The sequence below is a fragment of the Diorhabda carinulata genome, chromosome 2, assembly GCF_026250575.1.
Source record: "Diorhabda carinulata isolate Delta chromosome 2, icDioCari1.1, whole genome shotgun sequence".
In the NCBI taxonomy this organism is placed as follows: Eukaryota; Metazoa; Arthropoda; class Insecta; order Coleoptera; family Chrysomelidae; genus Diorhabda; species Diorhabda carinulata.
The window spans coordinates 18,021,008-18,038,598 of NC_079461.1; the positions used below are offsets into that span (position 1 = coordinate 18,021,008).

The following is a 17,591-nucleotide window of genomic DNA, read 5'->3' on the forward strand; positions in this document are numbered from 1 at the left end:
TTTTGCCGAATTTTTTCAAGTCTATGTACGTAGAAAAAAATTTGTATGAAACTCGTGAGTAAAGTAACTTTTTTCCACTCGTAGGAATTGTCAAACCATCTTACTCGTGAAAAAAGTATTACTTTACTCACTTGTGCATAAATGTGGGTACTAATATCAATGGCGGCAATCTCCCAACTTGACAATTTTGAGAAATTATAGAAAAACTGTTGTGACTTTCTGGAATCATTATCTCAGATACTAAAAATACCATAGAATAGGTATTTCCATTACAAAAGCTCTCTTACAATAGATTTGCCTGAATATTTTGCAAAAAATTAAAATAAGTAGCATAAATTATGGAGATTTCCGTGTTTGTTTCTCATAGCTGGAGAATGATAGTTTTGTTACCAAAGCAGCATATAAAAACTAAAAGCCATTTGAAATGATGAATGGAACAAATTATAATTGAATTACAGTTGTTTTAAATCAGAAGGTATTCAGGGTAAATATTCTTATCAAAACAGTTATAGTTATAGTTAATCTGAAACAGAAGGTATTTCGGGTACATAATATTCACAAGAAGTCTCTGCTTGGTCTGCATCACCTTCTATGGGTTCTGGATCTGTTTCAGTGGAAATAGCTTCATTATAAAAACTCAAGTCACTTAAGGTTCTCCAATTTTTTCCGAAGTGTTTGCCTAGTAGCATGTCGACATTTTTCAGCTTCAGTTCGTTCACGACGTGACTTTTCTTGATTAGCTCCACACTAATCATTCAAGGAAGTTTCCCTTTTCTGTTATGCTTTTGAAACAGCCCTAATCAATCTTGTAATGCAGTTCCCCTCGCATTAGAATATTTCCAGAGCGACATCTCTTTAGAAAAAATCTTTTGGAATTGTTCAACTGAAAATGCCAAGATCCTGGCAGCTTAAGGACTTCTTTAATGGCACTTTTCCAATCAGATACTTCACAATCTTCACCCAAATGCAAAGTTGCTGCTTATTCTGAAATTAAGTCCAAGTACTCGTTTGGTTTAGTAATGGCTTCTAGTTTCTTGATTTTTTGTTCCAAGTGACCAAAAACCCTGTCGGCTGGGAGAAATGAATGCCCAACGACTGGAAATACTAGCTCCAAGCCTTCAACATTTTTTGGAGCATCCTCAGAGAGCCACCTACAACACATGCCAATGAAGGTGCCTTTTTTTTATTTTGTCCGCTGCATCCATCGGCCATCAATTGTACTGTTTTTGGGCTAGTACCGAAATCAGTTCTCTGAAGCTGGTGGTAGAAAGCCGAGGCAATTTCATTTGATCCCTTTCCATACTCATTTTCCAGCCAATAATAAGAGAATACATTATCTTTGGTCAATGTTGACTTAGAAGTTCCTTGAACGATAGTGAAATTGTATAAATATAACTGCCATGAGTAATACGCAGCTTGGTCAGGAACCTTTGGCAGCACTAAATTTTTTTGACAATCGAATGATAATAATATTGAATATTCACTTAAAAGGTCAAACAATGCACCTGCTCTGAGCTTATGTATTTTTTTCTCAGTTGCTAATTCATTTCTATCTTCTTCAGTAGATGCATTTTTTAGTTTCTCACCGATTTCTAAACAGGTGGAACAAACATCAGTACGAGGTGTCTTGAGGTTCAAGTTGGATTCGGTAGTAAAAACAAATCTAAAATAGGACCTCTTAACTTGTAACTCCTGATCTACTGCATTGTTGTACAATTTGTGCATTTTATTTATTGATAGATCAGATGGTAGATACATTCTCCTTGTGACTGAACGACAATAGTGAGATTCTATGCACTTGAAACGTTTTATGTAGCTCTCAATGGCATTTTGCTTTTCGAGAAACATAGGTGTCTTACGGTCGCCTCCCCTTTTCTCTACAGGTGTTTTTCCGGTCTTTGAAAAATGTTTTATAATATTGTAATGTAATATTGTGTAATATTGTTTAGTCTACAATACAAAGAATCACAAAGCAGTAACAGAAATTGGCTTTACAGATACATAAATAATTTGGTTTAAGCTTAGTCTCTTAGCCATATTACACTTCCATTTTTCTTTTCTCTACAGCATCTGGTGTGACGACAACTGGAGCTACTTCCATTGTAATCACTATTTTACATAACAATAAATGTATATATTGTATATTGAATTGGCCCTTTGTCCCTATTTAAGCTACTCTTACATCTAGCAATTTCAATGCTTTCAAATGCATCCAACAATTTATTATTGGATACATTTTTTAACAAATTTACATTCACAATTTCACAGCTATGTGCTCTTTAAACCGGGCAATAACGAATCTCTCAGTCTGCCCAATATACTTCCCGTCTTAATCACCACGGCTAATTTCACACTGCTAAATATTCCATACAATCTTTTTGTATAAAGAGTATTGAAAAGTATCAGAGCAAATTTTTCTTGTTTTCCATTTTGTGTTTGGAAAAATTGATTTATTTCACATAGAGATTTCTTGAAACTATGACGATTGATTAACCTATTTACAATCCTTTCATCATAACTATGATAGAATACTTGTTCATTTTAGGATAACCGTTGAATATCGCTAGACTCGTACAATCAACCATTAAATATTATAGGGTTTCCACGTTTTCTCTAGTATAGACAGAACCACCTCACTGATTGCTGAGGAGTCTTAGAACCCTAGAACATGTAATAAGATTCGCATTTTCCTTTCTTTCTGATGTGGAGAACATTAAAAATTATGATGGTTAGATTGCTCAAGCCCCATTTAATTTGCAAAGTATTGAATACAATAGTTTTCATGAAACTGATTTTTGAAAGAAGTTGTATTGTGGTATTGTGTAGTTGGTATCTTCAATCGTGAAGTTAATTGATGTGAATCAAAATATAAAAACATTTTTCTGAACCTAGATTTTTCTCCATAAACTGATCAATTGTCCCTGTGATCTACTTTCTGTTAAGACCTTCTATATGTCTGTAGTTCCATCTGTTAGTGCACTATTTGCCAATTTTCACTCATGATAATTCAATCGAGATTGTATGAACAGAACTGGATTCAAAATAGTGACGCACTTATTAAAAATAGGTAGAATTCTGGACAATTCGAATATATAAAAAACAATTTTCTTAAATAATGAAATTTAATCAAACATTCCCCACACAACAAACATTTTACAAGTAATTTTTTATGTATATACTATTGATTTTTATCTAGTCTATCCTCCAAATTCGAATATATAACCGCTTCCGAAACTGTGAGGTTTACCGGGTTCGTCAAAATATTCTTTTTCTTGCAACGCATCAGAACTTGGGGCCGATTTAGCTGATAATGGAACCGGATACGATGATCTGGTATATGGAGCTGAGTGAATCTGCAAACCAGTGCATTTCGTGAGTTGATCATAAATATGAAAAATAAAAATTACTCAGACATGAAGCTCGAATATATTTACGAAATTGTAGCAATACACAATATATTAGCTTCGTTCACACGATGTTATAATACTAAATTTACCTCTTGTTGAGGTCGTTCGTAAACTTCAGGTCTGTATTGACCATCATCTTCTGGTTGATTTACACTGTATTGAGGTTGATACGCAGGCTGTTGAATTGGTAAAGGTGCTATAGGTTGTGGGGCTTTTGGTAAATGGTCAGCTTCTAATATACGGAATCCTTCTTTGCCCGCTGTGTATTTTACCGATATCTTTTTCCCATTTGGATCAATATAACTACAAAATATAAATTGTATAAATTGTCGTGATGTCAAAATCGTGAGAAATGTATATCATTTAATTAATCACTAGAAAATGTCAAAATTCTTGAATCACACAAATACTGTGACTATTCAAAATGAATAAAAAAATTGAATAAAAAACATCCTCAAAGAACAAATTTAACCCCTTAAGTAGCCTAAACGTAATTAAAGTTTGTGTAACTTGCTTGAGCAAGAAAAAATCATAAAATATTTTATCCACGACTGCTATACAAGGTATCCATTGTACGTCTGCTAGCTCGACCTTAATAATACCCATTAATGACGGCATTGATTAATGAATCATTAATCACTGCTTGCAGATGATTTCTTCATTTCATATTATATTGTTTTGTTACAAAAAATCAGTTTTTATAGTTCTGTCATGTGTAACACTACTAAATATTTTCAATTTAGTTCTGTACACGTAAAAAAATTAGGAAATTAAATTTTCCTAAACCAGATTCGAAACCAGGACCTCCGTGAAGGCTTTCAGTTTCTTTAATTTTTTGATATTAATGTAAGAGTTTGAAAAAAAAATAAAACTGATAATTGATTTCATATAAAAGCATTTATCTAAAAGTTAGATTAATTAAGAAATAACTAAAAGCTTTTTCGGTGTTCAACGAAGAAATAAAGCAAAAGAAGCCTATTTTTGAAGATGTTCAAGTCGCTTTTCAAATATTAGAAGTTAGATATTTTGAGCTGGATGCATTGAATACTAAAATTTGTGAAGCTGTGGTAGGATTAACGGCTGAAAAAGAAGATCATGAGAAAATAATGGAAGATGAATATGAGGTAGCAGCTGAATATACAAGTAAATATTTACGTGCAAAAATTGAGGTTCTGCAATGATTCTGCAATGCATTGCAGAATCAGAAGACGACCTACAAAGAATGTTAAACGCCTTTAGCAAACGCGCAGAAAATTTAAATGTGAAAATTTTAACAAGCAAGACAAAATGCATGACCATAGCTAAGGAACCTCTGCGCTGCAAATTAACAATAGACAACACCACTATAGACCAAATCATGTATTTCGAATACTTAAGATGCAAAATAACAAGCACAGGATTCCTTGAAGACCTTGAAGATGAAGTGAGGAGACAAGTGAACAAAGCAGCTACAGTATCGGGACATCTTAAGCAACCAATTTGGAGAAATAAACACCTCAGTGTACCATGCAACTCCAGAATCTCCAAAACATGTGTGCGACCAATTATGGCATATGGGGCAGAAACAAGAGCAGAAACGTCGGTAACAAAGAGGATACTAAGAACAACAGAAATGAAAACGCTAAGAACTATAACGGGTTACACACTAAATGACAGACAAAGAAATATCGACATAAGGGAAAAATGCGAAAAAGACGACATTGTCAGATGGGTGAGAAAAAAAGAAGAGAATGGAACCAGCATGTCAACAGAATGACCACAGCTAGAATAGCAAAAATCGTACGTAACAACATCCCACACGGAAAAAGACCTGTTGGACGACCACCAAAACGATGGCGGGACAGTTGGCAATCAATCTCACAGGAGCTACTGCAGAGAAACCGGAACTGAACAGGCGCTACGTCTTCTACACGATGATGATGATGATGATGATGATGATGATGAATTGAGGTTATTGAATTAAATAAACAACAAAATCAAACGGAGCAACGACAACAAATTTTCCCAGAATGCTCCGACCTCTGATATTGTATCTAAAAAAAGATATAAGTTACCAAAAATTGGTGGTGATTTGAAAGACTTGTTGTAATTTTGGAGTCAATTTAAAAACATTCATGATGATAAGAGTAATACTAAAGAAGATAAGTTCCAGTGTTTGACTCAAGCAATGATTCCGAATTCAACAGCAGCTGATTTAGTAAACAGTTACCTACCAACAAATGATAATTATGATAAAGTTATTGATAGTTTAAAAAGTCAATAGTCAAAAAATTCAATAAACAAAATAACAAAAGACATTATTTTCTTCATTTTCAAATAGCGAGATTCTCGGCATCATCCTCCAACCTTTGAGTTAATTTTTAACTCAAAAAATTAATATTTCAATACAAACACAAGCAAAATAATTTTTTTTTGTTTGATAAACAGTTTCAGTTTATTGAATATTTTGACATTGATGTAAGACTTTTAAAAAAAATAAAACTGATAATTGATTTCATATAAAAGTATTTATCTAAAAGTTTGATTAATTAAGAAATAACTAATTATTAATATTTTTCAATCTATTCATAATAATACCCAATATTTGTCAATATCATACGTAGATTTTTGAGTTGATTATTATGGAGATATTATACAATTATCATAGTTTTCGATAACTATGTACTATGTTCAAATTAACTATTATATATTTCAAGTATTTGTTAGAATAAAATAATTTATTATTATGTACATTCTTACTAAATTTAGAAGTTCACAGGAATAAAGAACATCTATCAAAATATATTCAAATACAAAATTCTAATGCAAAAAAGGTAATTTCAAAATACTTTTTCAAATTACAAATATTTTTGTCTTCAAATTCTCCATATTTTTATTCCTCACACGTTTTAACAATACCTTTTATTCAAATACATCACTCATTTTCCTTCCTCATTAAGATTCCGCCGTATTAAAAACATTCTCATCCGCATTTCTCTTTCTTTCTGATGTGTGTCTGAGTTCTCCGTTTCTAATAAAGGTAATATTCCTTGCATTCAGGATGCCGGCATCCTGAATAGATCATATTATCATATAAGTCCTAAACACGACATAAGCATGATGCTCGAATTATCAACATAGCCATACACAACTGTCTGCAATAATTACTGTTAAATTCGCTATTTAAACGAAAGATTATAATCATTATGCTATAGAGAACGTAAGTATAAATGAAAGAAATAATTTAATTTAAGAGAAAAGAGAAAATAAGACTGAACAGATCATTTCAAATGAGGTAGAGAGGCGTTTAAAATCATTTTTTGTAATGCAATTACATTGTAACGATCATACCTTCGTATTAAAAATACTTGATACAAGTAGACATTTCCCAGAACATCTATCTGAATAAAACATCACTGGGTGCTTGATACCTGATCCAGGGAATTCCACGTAACCTTTTTTAAGAAATCCTTTCATTTATAACCTTCTTATTATCCTTATATCATGCAATTAACTTAATCCTGTCCTATATACGAAGTTCACGTTTTAGGAGAAATCAACACACCTGAATCCAGGCGAGAAGTTTTGAATCGAAGACGAGCTAATTCTGTCTCGGGTTAGCGCATGGAACAAGTCTCGAATGTCTAGATCCGCTGCTTTTATTATTGTGCTACCTCTTCGGAATTCTCGACACTAAGGCATTGGACAATAGTGTATTGGCCTTACTCTATACATCTTGGAATTTATGAATTGTACAAAGATTCACATATCAGCAACAAAAAGAGTTTTATATCACCATTCACGTATAACAGAGTTTTTTGTATATCGTTCTTCAAACCAAAGGAAGATCAATGTATCCTATGTGTTGAAGAAGTTAATTTTATTTAAAAATCAGAAGAATTTTTTTTACATAAAACTAAGTTAATGGAGATTAAGATTCAAACAAACATAGAGCAACATAGAGGTACTTCTCTCGCTAACTATGTGCATAAATTTTAGCAATTCATGAAGTAGGTCCTCTAAATAAATTATTTGTTATTCTTGGTACAACTTTATTGAAGTAAGGTTCGTTGGGGTAAATGCGCGATAGGGGTAACTGCGTCACCCAGTCCCCAAATTTTCAAAAAGGTGTTTTTAAAGTTGCATATGCCACAGGTTCTTAACTTCAATATGCACTGATTGATTTCAAGTGATATGGCAACCTTGTAATGTGCAAAAAAGTGATAGCTGATTTCTGAACCTAACCTAATCGTGTGGGTTGATAAGTATTTATTGAAAATCAATATTTTTATTTTTGTACGTCAATATTTGAACTTTTATGTGTTACTGTGAGATAATAATAGTTAAAACGAGTATATGAAACAAATAGAAGAATATCATGGCAACATTTGTAAAAATTAAAACTAGTGCCGCACTTACCCCAAATTTGTAGCCTCTAGGCTAAGCGCGTCATTCAAGTGACGCTCTTACCTAATTTTAGTTTCTGACGAACTAAGTAAAGCAAGCAACTACACCAAAGAAGACTTGCAGTCAGCACTAGAGGTCATCCAAAATGGAACAATCAATATTAAGCGAGTCAGTCAATTATATAAAATACCCTGATCAACTTTGAGCGATCATATTAACGGCATTCGAAAAAATAATGCTGTTAATATCGAAGCAAAATAAAAATACACAAGTTGCGTCTAAACCAAAGAACAAGTTGCAAGCGGTGCCGAAGTAACAACTAGAAACGAAGTAATCGAAAGGCTGCAAGGAATAGAAGAGAGAAACTCAAAGAAAATGAGAACTGAAAATAAAAAAGACAAGAAAACTGAAGACAATATCACAAAGAAAAAACCAAAGAAAAAATCCCAACAAAAGTTTTTGGCGGAGTCAGAGACTGATGAAGATGAAGCAATCGATAATATGTGTGAAGATGAATCTGATGCGTCTCTAAGTGGAATCATTGACGAAATGGAAAAAGAATCTGAGGAAGCTCGAGAAATAGATCGGCTAATGGCAGAAAGAGAAGGTGATTTGGTGCCGGTGAAATTTCTAGGAAAAAAAATCGTAAAGCATTATATTGGTCAGGTTTTGCCCAAAGATCTTGAGACTCAAGAGGACGAAACAAGAATAAAGTTTGCCAGAAAAAAAGTTTCTAGGCTAAGATCTGCTTTTATATTTCCATTAGTTAATGATATCGGCCATATCTTAAAAACCGACATTATTAAGCTACTTCCAGAACCTAAGATCTGTAGGCGTGGTGAAATAACCTTTTCAGGTTATGCTATTCAATAAGCTTTTTATTTAAAATATAAATGGGTTTGTAACTTTTTTAGAATAAATATTTTTCAATTTTGTAAGTAACGTTCTGAAGTTTTATTTAATATGAATAATGGTCTTACTCCAATATAAAGGTATTACAATATAATAGAAAATATTCACCTTGTGCCGCACTTTCCCCAACACCCCGGGCAAGTGCGGCATTTTGTCATAAAAAAAATTATGATGAGATTTAAAAAAATTATTTAATCGCTTTTGTTGCATATTTATGTATATCTTTCACAGTGGTGACAAATCATTAATTCGAATGAATATAAAAAATATGCGCCACGGTAAAGTTGAACTAGTCATTTTTGTGTAGCAGTTACGCCAACTTACCTTAGTTCAAAACTTTACCTGATAGTGTCACTCCTAAGCGACACAGATGACGTTAACAAATAAATTACAGTTCATCCTTTGTTCATAGGCAACCAGTTACCAACATGGGGCTGTTTTGATACATACTTCCATTGAAAGTACAAAAAAATTTTTCTGTGTATCGTCTTAATGATTGGGAAACATTAAACAAGATCCAAGAAAGGCATAAATAGAACGTTATACAGCATATGATAAACGGAACTTAGTAAATCTATACTACATAATACAATTCGGGATGAAGAGGAAGAGACATTTGAATGGTTAATGATCAAACAGTTACATACGAAAAATAGAAAAAAAAATATATGATGAAAAATACAAAATGTTTAATGTTTAAAGTAAAGTAAAGTAAAGTAAAATGATTGCACAGTAATATTCCAAATAAAAAAAATAGTTGGTACTGCAACAAAACAAGTGATAATTTCTTGACAGACAGGTGTCTCAAATTATCAGACAATGAGTACTAATGCAGACATATGAAGTTGAAACTAGTTTCTAATCTAGTATTTATTCAAGTATATCGTTTTTTTTTAAATTCTTAATCATAAAAATAATTTTAAACTAGCCTGACTCAAAATAATTAATTTTTAAATCAGAAGCAAATATTCCAATACTAATAACTCAAACGAAGGTTTCGTTTGAATATACTACACAATAAACGATTATTTGCTTAGTTGAAAATCGCCAGTGTCATTAAATGAGTGAAAAACCACGAATAATCGTTTTTTACTAATATTTTGTGCTATTCTCTTGTTGAAGGATTGATACGAAATATTGGAGAATATCACAATATTCAACAGAATTATTTTTGTATATTTTGCGACATACTTTGTCTAGTTACGTATCATTGAATTTACATAATATTGATATTTTGTAAAATTGAGTAATAAATTAATTATGACATTCACTCATTTCAAAAAATTTACCAAAAACCGCTTGGAAAATCAACACGTTAGCTGTGGTTTCATCCTTGGCAAAATAACAGTAATTCCTAGATCGTTTTTATTTATTTTTTTAAATGTAATTTATTTATTTGCTTCGTTATTTCTTTGGGTCAATATTTCAAATTCCTTTGAAACGTAAAACACTCAAAATGGTTGAATTTGTTGGCTCTTAATATATAATTTTAGTTAAAAAATCTCACTATAGCCACAATGATTAATTAAAATGTAAATAAATGACATTTTAACACAATTCCTTGTAGAAAATATTGAAAAAATTCAGGTAGTGTAGTATAAATATAAACTCTGCACTTTGAGTCGCTCGACAAAAAATTTTATAGGAATAAAATCGTGCCATCTAGGTGGCTATAACCTCTACGGTCTATCTATTGTCCAGAAAAATAAGCGCCATGGTGTTGAAAAAGTTGATATTCATGGGGGTTTAAATAATCTTCTAGTGTTTGTAATTATAAAAAACAATAAGGTCTTCCAGAAAGAAGTGCAGCTATATGGCTTCACGATGTGGTTGATCAGAATGCCTTCCCAAACATTTAACCGATTATTAAAATTTTCGAAATACTCTAAATGAATTGGATCATACGAGGGTTGTCTGAGGAGTTTTCAATTTATCAATATAAAAATTTTGGTCAGGTGATATAATCGAAAATGGTACTTAACGGCCGTCAGATTGAGGTTAGAAAGATAAGACCATAGGCATATCAAAAGAACACATTTGCCATGTAATAAATGGTAAATTATGCCAAAAGCGCTTTTAAATGAACATTTTTGGTTTGAATAAATCCTGCTACGAAGACGACAAAGGTTTCATTGGCCAAAAAAGTGACCAATTTTTTTTTATATTGTGATCTTTGACAGTGTTCAATGAGGTAAAACTATGACATAGAGTATGACGAAGATAAAAGGAAAAATCGCAAAAATTTGAGGGAAAACAACTGTTCTCCATCAGGAGAACGCATTTTCTCACACTATGATGAAGGACAAGGCTAAAATTGACAAATTTCAATACGAATTGGTTGATATGAATTTTTGAATAACTCTGTTATATCTCCAGCATTTATTGTGAATCTATTACATTTGAAATTTTTACTGTTTTTCGCCCAATTATTTGTTTATTTTTTTCTCTGATACTATTGATTTTGGAAAAAAAATTAAAAAAAAACAAGGATATCAAATTATAGTTTCATTTCATGAAATTTTATCTTGAAAAAAAGTTTTGATATGAAATAAAGTAAAGGCTGTAAATTTAACCCTCGTATAATGTAACAGGAATATTACTCCTTTGCAAATGCACGGAAATTACAGAATTTTAAGTTTCTAGCTTCACTGAAATTTTAGAAAAAAATTAGGCGGAGGAAATGTCCTAAATTTTGTCGTATGAATTTAGAAACATTTTTTGTTACATAGAAAACAAAAAAAAACAATTTAATTGAAAAAATCAGTTATTATTCTTCGAGGTTTTGATTGAAGAGATTGAAGAACTATGATATTATCTATGCTATGTAGAGATGAAAAATATTATCACTAATTTTTTCTGATCTCTCTAAATATGATCTCAATGTATAAGGGCAAGTTTCGCGTCATAATTTGTCAAAGAGTGTAGTCGAAATGTAAAAACATACGTACGTATATTAATTTTTATTCTCATTTTTGCTTTCATTTATCTCTTTTTTTCGTTCTAAAGCATAACATTCTAAGTGTGTCCATTAGTTTTACAGAGTTATTCTTTTTATTTTTCTATGTTTGTCTTTCTGCATCTTTATTTAATTCTAAATTGTTTGATTCTGTACTTGTTGATGGCAAGTTCCTCATAATTGATTATTTGTATGAGTCTTTCCATCAACATTTTGTGAGTTGGACAATCTTTTAGTTCTTTAGCACATTTCTTTTCTCGTCTGGTACAAGGTATACAGACTGGGTAAATCTGCTTTTTGACAATCTTTCCTGTCATGGCTTTCGCCACAGTGGCTGCAACTGTTTTCTGTCTTCGGAAAATGTTTGCTAACATGTCCAAGATCTTGACATTTCAAACACTTTGGTTTTTTCCGTAGGAATGGAGATACTTCCACCACAAAGTGGACCGTTTGTTTGCCTCTAGGGCCTGTTATGAATTTTATGTTTCAATGATTTCTAGTATTGATTTTCCTCTATTTCATTAATGAGGTTTTGTTTGTAAATAGAGTCTTTTACTTCTTCATCATTCATGTACCTCTAGAGGATTTCTTTTTTTGACAGTTCACAAATGAATTCCTTTTTGATTTTGTCATTGCAAATGATTTTTTCCATGTCTTCTTTTTGTGTCATTTTTATAATAAGTGCCTTTCTTCTTGTAGTCCAAGAGCCAGGGCCAAAAAAAGTCTCCGAATTTACAACGCCTAGAATTTTCATGGTGTGTTATAGTGTACACAAATATATTGCGGTCAGTCAAGTGAAACTGGGAACAGGTGTCTCATGTGCGCTATCGATAAATACCTTTACATTTTCGCATTTCGAGTTGCAGAGGCTTATGATCGGCGCTTCGGGTTATAGAGGCTATTAGGGCTAAATATTGAAAACTAAAGGACTTTGTTGGTCGATCAGACTTTGAGTTACTGAGGTTGTGATTTTACATTGATTGTTTTCGAGTTAGAGAGGATTTCACATTGGACAAAAATTGTTTTCGAGTTGGAGAGGTTTTCGAGTTTAGGAGGTTCGAGTTAGAGAGGTTTCACTGTATTGTATTCATGGCAAAAATCCCACAAATCCAATGAGTTTTGTTTTCAAGGGGTTTTTCTAGGCGTGAGAGGAATGAAAAAAAAGTTTCTAAATTGAATGACACAACGAAATTAAATTGAGTTGAATTTTCTGATAAAAGTATTGATATCTAATCAAATTTCTTAGATATCACTATATTGAACTAGAAATTAGGTAAAAATTAGACTAACAAAGAAAATTAAACTAAATTTTTACCTATATCCTCCGTTTCTGGATCCATCTGGAGATATGCTTTCACCTTGGGCTAATCCATTATCTGACGTAAATACATATTTGAAGTTTCCGTCATGGTTAAGAGCTTGTTTATGGGATAATATTTGAGGTGGAGGAGGAGTATTTTGGAGGTTGTATGCATTTTCTTGAGAATACTCCGGACTTTGTTGTTGATATTGTCGTTGACATTGACAACTAAGTATCAAACTAAGTGCCAAAACTATCACCTGCGTGTATACAAAAATGTTATAGAAACGTTTCCCAAAAATGTTATAAAATCAATTCAATACATCTCTCGTAAACAAATCAGTATCGCCGTAGCCAAAAAGAATACAGAAAAGTTAGCATGGAACGGTTCTAGGGATTGAGAGAGAGAGAGGTATGTCTTGGAGAAAACCAATGCAATACATCTCCCGTAAACAAATCAGTATAGCCGTAAAGCAGTAGCCGTTAATATCACGTAATCCTTAAAGAATCGCAACAAAACTCCGTTTCTAATATTACATCATTATTACAAATACTAGTATTGTGAATAACCAAAAACCAAAGTAATGTAGATTTTATCAGAGAACTAGATAAATACCATCTTGTTGTAAATAGAGCTTGTTTGTCAGCTACATTAACAAAATTTTGATTAAAATGCACCTACTCTGTAAATTTTTCAAAAATTTACTAAAAGATGATTGAAGAATTAATTAATGATTAATTCGTTTCGAACTCTTTCTCTTAATGCAATCACTAACTTTTTACTACTAGAATTCATATATTTTAAAAAATCTGCAAATAGAATGAGTCTGTATGGAGAGTTTTGGTAATGAAAGCAACTATTGAAATTAATAAATATTCTCCAGAACTAGAGAATCTCCTATTTCATCAATTTGTTCATAACGCAAATTGACTTTATTATTTATGAATATTATTTTTGAAGAAAATTTGATTTTTGAGTATTGGAAACTAATCCTCAAGAACAAAGAGAGCAAATTATTACTATATCCTACTTACCGGTGAATAGTTCATATTACACTATTATATCCTTTGAAGCACCACAATTCACAATGAGTATTCCCAATACACTGAGTATATTTAAAATACTGCACATTAATTTATAGACAGGTCAGTAAGTTTAGTGACCAATGTCCGTGTAATATATTTGTAAATATAAGAGTGAAAGTGTCTCAGTGTGCTACGAATTTTTCATACGTTTCGTATTATGTAAAACTAGATTTACTTTCTTGTGCATTTCGCGTATTCTGGCTCATATTGATAATGTCATAACTTAATACATTGTGATTGAATACTCGAAAAGGTTTTTTTTTATTGTCTGTCACAACCTGTTGATCAAGTTAAAAAAAATGTGTAATTATTGCTGAAAGCCGAAAGTAATCACGTAGAACCTGAAGTTGAATAATAATATGTAAAAAGAAAAATATTATATAAACTTCCATTAAGTAGCAGAATAAGCAAAATAAGAATCAGTTTCAAATATGTTGTATTATAGGTATAATCGAAGTGGTTTGAAAAGTTTCTGACCTAAAAAACTGACATACTTTTCTGTTATAATTTTTTTTCTACGTCCGTTATAATTTTCACGTTTTTTTTCATTTATTTGCATTTATAAAGAATGTAATTTTGAATCGGTGAAAAAAAGTACCGTAGCGCAGAAGTGTCAAATTCAATTTTGCAGAGAGTATGTATTAAATTTTGAATTCGTAGGTGGGGCAGATTGCAAATAAAAAAAATGAAGTGAACATTTTATTTATCAAATTATATAAGTATATAATATACGGTTGTTAAAAATCATATCAAAGTTATAAAAGATGGTAGATTATGTTGAACTCGAGGATCCAGATACCTGACATCTCTTATTTTTGACAAGCTCATTGATGTCAGGTATCATATTCGTTGTAGTTATTTTAGAAATTGATTGGAGATGTTCATTCGTAAGTCTTATTTATTTTCATGACATCTGCTTACTTAAATAGGTGCTAGGAAGCTTCAAAATTAAATGGATTGTTAAAAACTGGGAATTTCATTCCATTCATTTTGTGAAAGTCTTCAAAACGATTGTTGATTTCCGTAATAAAATTTTGCAGATGAAAATATTCATCCAATTTTTTTTGGTTCACTGTGCAAAATTATTTTGACTGAGGAAAATGGTCCAAAGTTTGATTTTTTTCCTGAATTTCCCACAGCCTCAACTTTGTTTCAAATGCTTGAATATATGAATACATTTGAGTGACAGATTTTTACCCTGTAACTTTATATTGAGATCAGTTGAGTGTTTATACATATAAACCAAAAAGGCACAATCAATCCACCAGTCATTGTCGTAATCAATTGGTTTGCCTTTTTCTAACATGAAAGCTTGAATAGGGTCACGTAATGCAAAAAATCTTGAAAATTATTTGAAATATCACATTTAATTGTCCAAATTTTTTAATGCAAACTATTATTGTTATCCTCCTAGATTCTAGGAAAGAAGAAGCGCAAAGAAGAAATTTGCAAGCTTTGAAAAGATGTTAGCATAGGTAGAATCAAAATATAGCATATTTAGATGGATTAATAGAAGCAGTTGAGGCTAGGAGTGTTGGCGGAGATAAACTAGCAAAAATAAGAGTATTTGTACCCCAGAAGATTACTTCTGAATTTTGAAACGTGGATAACTGGAAAACTATGAGAAATACGAAGAAAAGTACTGTGAGAAAAAATGTAGAGTATGAAAGTTTCTACAAAAAAGTATACTAGGTATTTATTCCTAACCTCGAAATTTTCACATTAAAATGGTTTATACACTCAGAATATTTTGATTCACGAATACCTAGAAAGCTACGAGTAATTTCGGAGAAAAGTATTAAAGCAAAAATCGTAATGTACAAAATTCTCTACAGATTGGTCAGTAAGCATTTTTACCTAACCTCAAAAGTTTCACCGGAAAAAGGGGTCTTGTACTAAAAAATATTTTGAATTGCGGTAACTCGAAAACTATAAGGATTCCGACACAAACTGCCGAGACAAAAAATGTGGAGCACAAAATTCTGTACAAAAAAGTTTCCAATTGTTTCCTAACATCAAAATTTTCATTATAAAATCAGTTTAAAACTCAAAAATATTTTGAATTGCGAATAACTCGAAAACTACGAGGAATTCGAAAAAAAAAATGCTTCAGCAAAAATCGTACAGCACAAAATTCTCTACAGATTGATCGGTAGGCATCTCTTCCTAACCTTAAAATTTTCACCAGAAAAGGGGTCATGTATTCAAAAACATTTTGAATTGCGGTAACTCGAAAACTACGAGTATTCCGACACAAACTAGCGGGACAAAAAATGGAGCACAGTATTCTTGACAAAAAAGATTTCAATTTGTTCCTAACTTCAAAACTTCCATTATAAAATGGGATTGACTGGTCACAAATATTTTGAATCACGAACGTTTGTAGAAATCGAAAAAAATTGCCGGAGTCAAAACTGTAGACCACATTTTTATAAAAGAGAAATTATAAAAAAGTCTGTGAATGTTGAAATAATAATGATTTCGTTTTTTAAAACTCAGTTCTTTCTAAACCAAGAAATACTTCATGTGTGTTATATACATGAAAATATCAATAATAACAGGAACGATACATCTCTTGTTCGATTTGCTTGTTTATATACTGGCGGGAATTCGGAGAGGATTATCCGGCTTTCGGCGTTAAGAGAGATTTACTCAGAAATAGTAGCTCCTATGAAAAAATGCCTGAATACCTTTTTTGAAGAAAATTTTGTACATTTTTTGTTGAAGCAGTTTTTCTCGAATTCTACATAGTTTTCGAGTTATTCGCGTTTCAATTTTTTTCTTAATTTCAAGTTATTTATTGAGAGTTATGATGTTTATTCAATAACCCAAAACATCTGAGAGTCTATAAAATCAGAAGCGCCCAATTTAATTTCGGGTTCAATCCTATTTTACCTGTACTATAATTATAGTAAGAAAGTAATAAAAAAAAATAAAAGTGAAGGACTTTGATTTATGCCGCAATGAGAATGAAGTTGCCATCAATTCTTTTAAAATGAAACAGAAACCGATGAAAATAATTGTATTTCCATTGCAGCATTGTATACAGAATTTTGGATATATGGAGCGATTATATTTAAAAACTGCTGTTAGTTAATTACCGAAATTCAGAGTTTAGCAAGTTTCTTAGAAGGTTAGATAAACCTCTCCTAATTAATTATGTTTTGAAAGGATGTATTTCACAAAAAGATTTTATAAGAATGAAATAAATCTAATTAAGCAAAAATAAATCGAATTAGTGGCGGATATACAGGAAAAAATCTGAAAAATTCGACTCGGACAAATGACAATAGATGTTTTGTACGAGGTAAAAGAAAAAGGGTAGTGAAAACACAAAATTTCGAAACGGTGGTAATCACCTCAATTGGACTACCAGTACATTCACCATCATTGTCTGTTTAAACTCAGAAACAAATAACACATGGTTCTTTTTCATGGAGCCGATTATGTTTCATTAAGAAGCAATGATAAATCAACACAATTGAATTTATTGATTTGATTATAATAAAAGTAGCTTCACTTGAATGGTTGTCACATAGTCTTT

At 31.6% G+C, this 17,591-nt stretch overlaps 1 protein-coding gene across 1 annotated transcript; it reads right to left on the reverse strand.

The window, feature by feature from the left end:
- Nucleotides 1-3,113: 3,113 nt before the first annotated feature.
- On the reverse strand, nt 3,114-14,011 carry LOC130903830 (endocuticle structural glycoprotein SgAbd-8-like). The gene is made up of 4 exons (XM_057816169.1): nt 13,997-14,011; nt 12,977-13,221; nt 3,497-3,710; nt 3,114-3,353 (listed from the first exon to the last, which is right to left on the reverse strand). Exons 1-4 carry the CDS (start codon nt 14,009-14,011, stop codon nt 3,198-3,200), a joined length of 630 nt encoding a protein of 209 aa, XP_057672152.1. The 3' UTR covers nt 3,114-3,197.
- Between the last annotated feature and the right edge of the window lie 3,580 nt (nt 14,012-17,591).